Genomic DNA, 11,316 nt, shown 5'->3' on the forward strand with positions numbered 1-11,316 from the left:
CGTGGGCCTACACATGGTCCACACAGCAGGTGGAGTACGACCTGAGAACTCGCCTCCTCCAGCAATGTCACCTCTCTTCAAGGCCAGGCTTTTCAGCTGGGATAGTGCCCATGTCTCATGTGCCCCATCGTTTAAGTTCCTGCGAGCTTGGCAGGGCAGGGAAGCAGCTATGCACATTTAGCACATTATCCAAATCTCTGGCATGCCATTCAAGGCCTACTGTGGTCTTCCCTGAATGTTTGATGACAGTTGTGAAGGCATTTGTTTTAAAAATCGCATGCATGTGCTTTGTGCATCTGTTGTGAGATGAGAAAATGCATGAAATATTGTATATTTTATACATATTCTATAAATATAAGTATACAAATAGCTAATGTAAGGTCAGTCATCGGAACCACCATGAATATTTAACCTAATCAATATGAAACCCTAAAGCAGATTAATGCAAAACAAAACAGTCACTGAATGTAGAAAGTGTCAAAAAGTCTTCTGTCTCAGAGAACAAGTGAAGTGAAGAATTTGTCAGTTTGTGAGTCTATGTCAATAAAATCTATGTTAATAAAATTCAATTTTATTTGTATAATGCTTTTAACAATGGACATTGTCACAAAGCAGCTTTACAGAAATCTGGATATAATTATTTTTTTTTTATCCCTAATGAGCAAGTCAGTGGTGACGGTGGCAAGGTGTGTTAAAAGGAACTTGAGTATGAGCATCATTAGAGTTTTAAGTTTCTTGTATCAAACTGAAGTTATCAACTCTACAGTGATGGAGACAGCACACTTTCTTTGAGCAGACAATCTCACAGTTATATGATTAACAGCTGATACTGCTAAGCAAGCCCATGGATTTTTGCAACAACTTCAGGATGTTAGGCAACAAACTGCATATCGCCCCATTGTGTTCTACATTTCTGTCTTCTTTATCTTAGCCTGCATACCCACCATCAAAGCTTACCCACCCTCGCTTTGTAGGCTGTTCACAGCAGGGTGAGGTCTACAGAATATTCCTACAAAAAATAATGCTTGCTACAATACCAAATACACAATCATCTTTAAGAAGTGATTGCTGCGTTTTGATATTGTCTGTTCATTATTAGGTCACCACGTGAGTCACCAATTCAGAGAGAACTTGTAAGTGTTTCATTTCATCTTATCTTCTAGAAGCCTTGTGGATGATTTGCATAGTGGGCTTTGCCCACATGAATTCAACAAACAGATGTTTCCTGATGAAATGAGAAGTTTAAGCAGAGAAGAAGAGAACGTGGTACATAACTTGGGGCAATGGTTTCACATGCTCTGGCTTAGCTGCTATTCTCATGACCTTAGTCAGGCAAATGTCTAGACGATCTATGTTTTCATAATTTTCTGCATTATGTTAAACTCTCGCAAATTAATATATACCACCAATATTTCAGCCTTTCCTCATTGCAGCAGCCCACCAAAAACATCTAAGTTAAGGCACAGTGTACTCAATGATGCATTCAAGAAACAACAGTTTAAGGTCATTAAGCCGTAGTTCCTGAGTGTGCTTCTTAAGAAACTATATAGTATTATTTGGTGTATGCTTTAAAAATGTGTTATTACATCCAGGATTCACATGAGCGATCACTGATGTTCAGTGGTTGACGGTGAGTAGTGGGAAACACCCTTTTTGACAGATAAGTGCTCTCCTTTATGCTTCAGTACCTGAGGGCACCACAAAAGTGCTTCTCTTCATCAGTAGCATTTGCCTCCGTAAAGAAATCAACCTCTTCAATGGGTCTGGTAAGCTACATTTTCAATATTAATGTAACTGTGGTTCCAATTTCCTGAAAAGTGTCTCTAAATATGCATGATAAGATGCATAATAAGATGTGTATTTGATTTAATCAAAAAGAATATAATGATTGGCAGGTTTGATTCTTGTAAAGGTATATACATATATACGAAAATTTACTTCTTATTTATCCTAATACATTTCTCAAATTTATTTATACAATCTCGCTATGAGATGATTTAACTGAAAGTTAAAGGTTCATGGTTCTTTATTTGTCACGTACATATTACATACATGTGATGTAGTGAAATGTTTTTCCTCAGTGCCTCATCCCACAGTGCCACAATGAACAGAACAACAATGAACTAGATACACACATACATAATAAAAACAGAATATAATAAAATCTAGTAGAGTATATGATAAAGAAAGTTTAGCAGCCTTTAGAGGAATGTAATGTAGAAACAAATAGAATATGTTTTTAAAAAAAAAACAGATATACAGAGCTGTAGTGTGCAAAAAAATAAAAATTTCTCATAGTGCACCTGCTTCTGTATAGAAATATACAGAGCTGTACAGTGTAAGAGTTTTTATGTAGTGTGCAAAAGATAAAAGAGAGTGCAAACTGTTTGTGTATGTCTATCTGTACTAAATAAAACTTAATTAAATAATACTTAATTCAATCCAGTAAGTCAGTTTAACTAATACTGAGGAAAGTGTTAAAGACATACATCGTGTGTACTGTAGGATGTAAAAGAGTGGTGGGTATAATTGCTGTGTGAAGTTGATCAGTTCATTGGTTTTCAGCATAATTCACATCCAAAGCCCTACCCTGGAGATATTCTTGAATTCCCTCGAAACAAGTATTTCTCCCAGTTTGGAATTTACTATGGAGAAAGAGATGGTGTCCCCTATGTGGCACATTTAACATGCAGGGGTAAGTTGTGATTAATATTTATACATATGTTGATAATTGGTTTATACAGTATTCTTAAAAAGAACTTTTCCATTTTAGACTCTGAGACAAAGTTCCTCCTCTTTGGTCGGGCTTTGAATGCCGCTGTAAAGCTGGAACCAGTTGATGTAGTTGGGAAAAAATACAAAGTGAATAATTACCTGGATGATAAGCACCCACCTCGAGACTTCTATTCCCACATCAAACCAGAGATTGAAGATGCCATGACTAAAACTTTCACCTATGATATCCTGTTCCACAACAGTGAACACCAGGCAACACTATTACGTTATGGAATCAAAAAGTCAGAGCAAGTGAGAAATCCATTTTTCACTAATTGTACAATGAATTAATCAGGCACATTGTTTTATACTGTAATAATTTTGACAGTGTTAGTGTTTGCTTCTATGTTAAAAAAAAACAAAAAAAACAAGCATGAATGCAAAATCTAAAAAATTAAACATGCAAAACAATACTCTTAAATATCTCATAGTTACTATGCAAGTACTAAACAGGAACAAATGAGTAGTATTAAGAATGTTGGGGAATTACTAAGTAAGTAATAATGGAACTCACCTGGAACTGATGAACTGATTAATTACATCAGCTCCTATAATCACATCAGCTCTTCAAATGCTGTCTTTCCTGTCTTTCTCCTTGGCCTACAAATGAGACTTTAGCTAAAACACAAGTGTCTTGTGAAATAGTTCATTCTTTTCTGCACGAGTATGTGCACAGCTCACATAAATATATCAGTGTACATCAAATTTGCCTTACTTCCATAGTCTTTGAGATATCTTTTCCAAATATTACCAAATGAGTAGTGACTAGTTAGCTAGTAGTTCTCCACGAGCTATATGATACTTGGTAATTATTGCTTAGTTCATAATGAACTACCAAACAATTACTTTATTATTACTTAGAGAGCAATTACCCAATTAATCAATAGGTTAATGTGGGTGTTAATATAGGACTACCTATGAGTTAGTGAACAGTATTGTAAAGGGTTACCCAAATCTCTACCAATTGCAGTTTAGCTGGTTAGATTTCTTACAGTAAAACTACAGCTTTTTATAAGGACATATTGCTATATACTTAGAAATAAAGGAGGCTTTTCTTGTCTAATTCTGTGTCATTTGGTTTCCAGATTGACAAAGCCTACACAATGATCGTTAAAACCTGGCGTGAACCATTTGAGAAGAAGAAATTTTGATTCAAGATCTCCAAATCTCCACTTGGGGGCAGAAAAGAGACATTCAAGATTGCTCAGTTGAAGTACAGCATGAAGTCAAAGTCCAAAAGTTAAAGTGATTCATTCTGTGTTGTGAGTTTGGAGAAATCGTCCATGTTGTAGTGCTGGAGAAGAGTGAAGACTCTGGCATTGTGAAAATGAATGTCAGCTTTCATAAAATGTCTAAAAGGGAAAAACAGTACTTTAGATTTCATATTTTTGTTTTTACTTGGAATAGTATTTCTATCCTAAGCCACCAGGTTAATTTCACTATATTGTTTTTCCATCTTCTCAATGTAACATTTCCCTTGCTCCAAACTCTCTTCACAGAAAGCTGTCATACACTGAGTTATTGGTTTGACATGGAAAATATTTTTAAAGAAATATTTCAGATACGTTTCATCATTAACAAGACCAAATTTTTTTCAGCCCTTCTCGTTTGACATACCAGTTATAACAGACATTACACAATTTGTACCCTCAATACTGGAAACCTCCACTTCTTCTATAATCTGAAATTTTCCATAATCTGAAAAGCCCTTGACATATTTTCTTTTTTATGTCTTTAAATGTTTTTATGTCTTTGCATAAGGTTCTTTACGCAATTATTTACATAAGCTATGTGTATATTAGAATACAGTTTGTACTCCACAGCGCCACTATAATATTCTTTTGGGATGTAATATGTCTAATGACTGTTTTTGCTTTGTTTTCTGCAATTCATATTGGGCAGACATTGTAAATATTTTAATATGAGCAAAAGTTGGAATTGGAATGTTATAATAATGCAACATTTGAAATATTCACATTATCAGCAGTAAGAGAGATTTGCAGTAAGAGTTAGGGAATTGGCAGTAAGAGAGATTTGCAAAATTGATTATGTCCTGATTAAACTGTTGTTCATGGCACATAACTGAATAACTGTCTTGTCGTAATGTGCATGTGTGGAAAAATAATGAAAACCCCATATAAGGAGAAGAAGAGAAGAACTATGCACTTCAGTTTGCTACTGATGTTAACATTACCATTCCATCTCACACATTAATGTCTTACACTTTATTCATCTAAATTCCAAAGTGATGCAAACTATTTAAGAAATGGTTAAAGAAGTCTAATAGTTGAGCATAAAATAGTTAGCTAACATCAAATCATTATTTCAAATATATACAATTTTTCCACAAGTAATAAATGTGTAGTTAAACTGTCAGCATGTGACTCGTTTTACAATACTACAATACATGTATTTCACTAGTATTTTCAAGATGACCAAGAAGGTATTCTGAAGAAAACGCTAGCCCAACACCTTACTGCTGTCATCAATATATTGATTGTTGTGTCCCTCATTTAAACCAGTTTGTGTTTTTCACATCAAGTTTTAGGTAAAGGACTTTTAGAGGTGGAATCAAGAGCTGTGTAATTTAGACCCTGAATTCCAAACAGCAGGAAACAGACACTAGGTTTAAAGCAGTGACATTCAGAGACTGAGTGATTATTGATCTCTCTGGTTTGTGATGTGGCCTCCCTTAGAGCTGCATAAGTCAAAGGAGCTTTGAGGTGATGTATGGCCTGATTATTTCATGTCATTAACATTTCATGTTTGCCTTTGTATTGCTTCCAGGCTACTTCCTGGTTTCTCCAGTTCCAGCCTGAGCTCCATCTTGTCCACGTCCACTAATTGTTGTTTGCACCTGTGTCTGATTTGTTAACACCTTTTCTTTACTTGTAATCTTGTTATGGCTTGTTAACTATGTATTTCATCCCAGCTCTACATTTTCTTGTAAAGTATTGTACCTTTTTCAGCCTCTAATCCAGCTCCTGTCATGGCCTCTGTTTCTACCTCTGTTGATGCCTTACAGTTTTTCTCTGTAGCTGTCTCGGCCTGACACCACAAACCAGAATGATCAATAATCTCTGAATTTCTACTCTAACTCCTGGCGCTACCTTTCCCTGCCTCAGGTCTTCCCAAATGATCCTGTGGTGTGGTATGTTTAAAATCCAATCTTAATCCCACCAGTTTACACCGATCAGCCATAACATTAAAACCACCTTCCTAATATTGTGTATGTCCCCCTTGTGTGGCCAAAACAGCTCTGACCTGTTGAGGGATGGACTCCACAAGACCTCCACAATGTGTGCTGTGGTATCTGCCACCAAGACGTTAGCAGCAGATCCATTAACTCCTCCATTAAGCTGGGTCCTCCATGGATCGGATCTGTTTGTCCAGCATGTCCCAGATGCTGGATCAGATTGAGGTCTGGGGAAATTGGAGGCCAAGTCAACACCTTGAACTCTTTGTCATGTTCCTCAAACCATTCCTGAACAATTTTTGCAGTGTGGCAGGGAGCATTATCCTGCTGAAAGAGGCCACTGCCATTAGGGAACACTGTTGCCATGAAGGGGTGTACTTTGACTGCCGCAATGTTTAGGTAGGTGGTACAAGTCAAAATAATATCCACATGAATGTCAGGACCGAAGGTTCCCCAATAGAACATTGCCCAGAGCATCACACTGCCTCCGCCGGCTACGGTAGCTCTTCTGTGGGAGTGGAGCAGATGGACTAGCCTTCACTCCATACGTGCATCAGTGAACAATGGTTGCCTATGACCCTGTCTCCGCTTCATCTGTTGTCCTTTCTTGGACCATTTTTGGTAGGTTCTAACCACTGCATACCAGGACACACCCCACAGGACCTGCCATTTTGGAGATGCTCTGACCCAGTCATCTAGCCATCACAATTTGGCCCTTGTCAAAGTCACTCAGATCCTTATGCCTGCCCATTTTTCCTGCTTCCAAACATATTAACTTTGAGAACTGACTGTTCACTTGCTGCCTGATATAACCCACCCCTTGACAGATGCCTTTATAACGAGATAGTCAATGTTATTCACCCCACCTGTCAGTGGTTTTAATGTTATGGGTGATTGGTGTATTCTCACATCCAAATGTAAAGCTCTGATCCTTCCACTTTTTCAGCCTCAGATCCTGCCCCAGTGTCAGGTTGCGCTGCTGTCCCAGGATCAGTCAGGAGACCTGTTTCTTCTGTCAAGGTCAATCATAGGGCCTGTTCCATTTCTGGTACCTCATCTCTGCCTTTCTTCCACCCCTAGTGTTAGTCACAGTATCTAGGCCAGTTTATCTCAGCAGCAATTATTGCTAACATTAGCAAAATGTATAAAGACAAAGACTTTTCTCTCCTCCTGTTGAAAGCCCTGGCCTAGGGTCCTCACATGGATGTGAAGAGCCCATAGGCTTCTGCACACTTCAATGCTTTGAGGCATTCTGCAGAATAGGGAGTGGGGATGTGTAAAAGATAAACATATACACCAGGAAAACATAAATTTGCTAAGTTTTCTGCCACACATCACAGCCTTTTATAGACTTTGTTGATATATTGTTTATTCTCCTCTGAAGTAAGGAGAGTAATTTTCATTCACATCATTCACTTCTAAGTACATTGTGCAACAAAGCCAGAAATCTGGTCCCAAATATGGTGATCACAACAGCAAAATCATGTGACTGAAACGCTAGAATACACAGAACCCCTTGAAGAACCATAAGAGTGTACAAAGCTCTGAGAGGTCTTACTACATATTATCTGAGTAAACTTAGTCTACTATCATCTGCCATATCTGTTTCTAGATCAAAATTCTTTATCAGTGCATAGAATGATGAAAATTATAGCAGAGGACTGAGCTTTTTTTTTCCTACAAAGACCCCCAGCTTTGAACTAACCTTCCTGTCTGTCTCTGAGAAGTCTATGCTGAAAACCAGCTTGTTTAATCTGGCCTTTTGTTAACAGTTTTTACCTAAATAAAGTGCAGATTAGGGATGTTAATGCTAACCCTGGCACTCTTGCATATTCAGTCAGGGTAACAGTTGTGGGAATGGTGCCCTCATGCCTGCACTACCTCCAGGTTTTCTTTTTTTAGTTATGCTGTCATAACTACACCTGCTGGAGACCCTACTTGCACTGTGAGTATTATACACCATGTTGTGTATGCTTCCATCATCTGTAACAATCTGTTAACCCTGTCATTTGAACTGTGTGTGTCTTAGTGTAATGCTGCGGTAGGATATTGATGCACTCCCCCTGTTGTGACTGCTCCTGCTTCTTTGTCTGCAGTTGTTTCCACATACAGTTCAACTGTCCAATGTATATATTTTAAAGTACTGTTAGAAGTTAGAAGGTGAACTATTAAAGTTCACCTTTCCTCTGTATGACCCAAGTACTGTTGTACTGTAATTCATAATTCAACACAAGCTAAATAGCTTAAAATCTTACTGCATGGTAAGGATTCTGAGTCTGGCCTCTCTTGAGGCTTGATCTTAATACCAGAATTGTTTCCTTGTTCACTGCCTCCTTTGGCTTGTTCATTAGGGATCTAGATCTAGACCCAGATTTCTGCAAAGCTTTTTTGTTACCATGTTTGTTGTTAAAAGAGCTGTATAAATAAATTAACTGAACTAAACTGAATTTGTCATTAGTCTTGCCAGGTCTCATTTGTCTATATATTTATTCCCATTTGTTCCACATGCTTTATTGCATGTTGCATGTGCTATGTTTCTTAGTTTCCTTGTCTGGTTCCTTGTTCCTTATTATTCTTGTTGTGTTGTTACTTGGTTTGACCTCTGCCCTTCAATATGGATTTGCCCAATCTAACCCTGTCTCTGAGCCTTGAACCGCTGCAGTGGATATTGATATTGATTTTTGGAAAGTCCCTAATAAAAGACTACACACTTACATACAACCACCTCTGTCTCCCATTGCTTCCCAGTTTTCTGAAGAAGTGGATACACACACAATAATTAGCAACTTTTAGAAATAAAAACTACAACTGGATTGCTTACAGAATTCTGATTGCCTGTTACTGACATATACAGTATAGAAATATTCGTTAAAAATAGACATAACTCATAAGCAAACCACTATATTTTGACATGCTACTTAACCTGCGTTTGTTAGCAATAAATAACATTAGCATACAATTCCCTAACAGTGCTGTTTAACTGAGGTTGCTGGCTTGAGATGGTTCAGCAGCTTATTCCATTTCAAAAGTTGCTCCAACTAAATAGGCACTTTATCATCATTTGCATAATATGCTTAACTATGCTAAATCTCATTGCCATGTTGCAATTTAGGAAAGTTAATTGGTTTAGACACAGTCACCGTGCCAGTATATTTATAAGCTATGTTCTCTAATGAGTCTTCAGTAATGCAGCTGTCCTACTGTATTAAGTGTGACACTTCACAAAGCAGTAATTTTAGACCTGTATAAAGACAAGTCTTCTCATCAACCCGCTTTATCATTTTATGCCTTGACCTGATCATCACTGAAGGCAACAGAGGAAACAATAAAACCCTCAGTCAATCAGAGACACAAACCAGGTGATCAGCCTAGCTCATCTACCTTGTTTGTGTAAAAGCTAGGACTAGATTGCAGATCTGTGTACCTTTTAAAAGTAAATCTTATGTAACATATATATTAAATTATTTCCAACAAAGAGAGAGGGAAAAATCATCTATATCAAATCAACAATAAGAATTTAATTGTATGTAATTCAGTGCTTTTTTATTTGTCTGTTGGTATATATATGGATATATATCTTTGTGTGTGTGTGTGTGTGTGTGTGTGTATATATATATATATATATATATATATATATATATATGAGAATTGTTTGCAGAGTCAACAGCACATTAAATTGCACAATGAATTCATTAAAGGAGCACTCAGTACGCATACATCGTCTCAACGGATTGTCTAATGAGATTTTTATTACATGAACACCAATGGAAAGATGTGTGAAAATGAAATTCTTATAGTAACCCATTCTAGATATGCACTTGTATTTCTTCATGTTTAAATAATAATGTGTTTTTTCACTGTCATTGCAAAAAAGTCATTATATTCAGTCATATAGTGCATACAGCTCAAAGGCATATAGCAATTGGTAGTCATGAAGGGAGATGTGAAATATTGAGTAGAGGCTACCAGAGATATCCAATAATGCAAAACAAATAAACAATTATTTTCTTGCCAGAGAACATAATTTAGTCCTTGGTGAAAAATCAGTTCCATGTTCAGTGTTTGGCAGGATTGTTGGAGTGTCTGCTCTCTGATCCTGACACTGACAACGCTAACTTTATTTATTTATTATAAAAATAGCAATAACTATTGAATTTCAGCTTCAATGAAAGCACTGGATTTAATTTTAATCAGATGTTTACTTAGCATGACCTACCAGCCGTGGCAATGTGGAAAAATGATACATATTAAGTCTCAACTAATGGTTTATAGACATACATATTATTTTGTCACCAAAATGTTGCTGTTTGATTTCTATAATTATCTATGACTAATAAAAGATAGTACAGGGATGTCAGATCACAATGGAGTTGTCACTCTGTCCCAAGAAGCTGACTCACACAATTCGTTTCATTTAACTTATATCCTTCTTCCAAAAAGGAGCAATTGTTTCTCTCAAAGCACATTTACACATAAAACATAAAGAGGGAACATATCAAGAGAATGCTGATGATATTGCTTTTTATCTATGGCTGAGTGAGTAACTAAGTATCATGCACCTCTCTGTGTGGAAGCAGTAGGACATGGATTTCTTGTGTACATGTCTCGGTACATGATATGGTAAATATCAGGAAATGAAAGCTGAAATTCTGCTCTATCGTCTCATATTCATCTTTTGATCTCAACCTCAGATGTCGTCAGTGTATAGCAAAAACAAAAGAATTGGCCTTGTCGTTCCAATACTTTTGGAGGGGACTGTACAGCTACAGTGCAAAATTGGGGAACAAATGGGAATACATACATGAACGATGACAATACTTTTCATATTATACAAACTTAGTGAGGTGAGTACCATTATTTTAATTCTTAAACCACATAACTGCATTTTCTGTCCATTTGCAGTTAAAGACCAACTCAACATTAGAAAATACATCAGTAACTTTACTGAAAGTAACCATGATTGTGCTAAAATTAAGTAAATCTTCAATCCCAAGCTATTTCCTTTAATATGTTAAACTGTGTCTATTTTTCAAGAGAGACTACTGCTTTCTTTGGCCCTTTTCTAATTCTCCTCACTTGATTAAAAGGGGCAGGCTCAGGTCACACTAATCAACGTCCCTTAACAAAGGGACCTGCACTCTGTTCTTAGGGGCTGGTTTCCATGACTGTCTAATCAAAGCTACGCCGAAGGAAATGACAGCTAGTGTCTCATTTCCAATCCTGATAACAGTGGAAGCTTTAAATGGGTTGATTACTGGCCATAAAGCTGGAACAGGACTAATACTTTCGAGTTTATCAGGAATGTGATATGTGCGTCTCCCCGGAGTAGTTCGGTGTACACAATG

General features: G+C 37.0%; 1 protein-coding gene across 1 annotated transcript; it reads left to right on the forward strand.

The window, feature by feature from the left end:
* Window positions 1–533: 533 nt before the first annotated feature.
* Window positions 534–4,865, forward strand: plaat1l (phospholipase A and acyltransferase 1-like). Its single transcript, XM_026933746.3, has 4 exons — window positions 534–1,766; window positions 2,566–2,695; window positions 2,774–3,027; window positions 3,861–4,865. The coding sequence occupies exons 1-4, from the start codon at window positions 1,677–1,679 to the stop codon at window positions 3,924–3,926; spliced, it is 540 nt and encodes a 179-aa protein (XP_026789547.2). The 5' UTR covers window positions 534–1,676; the 3' UTR covers window positions 3,927–4,865.
* The last annotated feature ends 6,451 nt before the right edge of the window (window positions 4,866–11,316 follow it).

This window comes from Pangasianodon hypophthalmus, chromosome 10 (genome assembly GCF_027358585.1).
Source record: "Pangasianodon hypophthalmus isolate fPanHyp1 chromosome 10, fPanHyp1.pri, whole genome shotgun sequence".
Taxonomy (NCBI): domain Eukaryota; kingdom Metazoa; phylum Chordata; class Actinopteri; order Siluriformes; family Pangasiidae; genus Pangasianodon; species Pangasianodon hypophthalmus.

Bases quoted from the DNA above. Each gene is read 5' to 3' on its own strand.
- plaat1l (XM_026933746.3), top strand. From the start codon at position 1,677: ATGCTTCAGTACCTGAGGGCACCACAAAAGTGCTTCTCTTCATCAGTA. The intron at 1,767-2,565 runs GTAAGCTACATT...ATTGGTTTTCAG, and splicing joins CAACCTCTTCAATGGGTCTG to CATAATTCACATCCAAAGCC. The intron at 3,028-3,860 runs GTGAGAAATCCA...TTTGGTTTCCAG, and splicing joins GAATCAAAAAGTCAGAGCAA to ATTGACAAAGCCTACACAAT.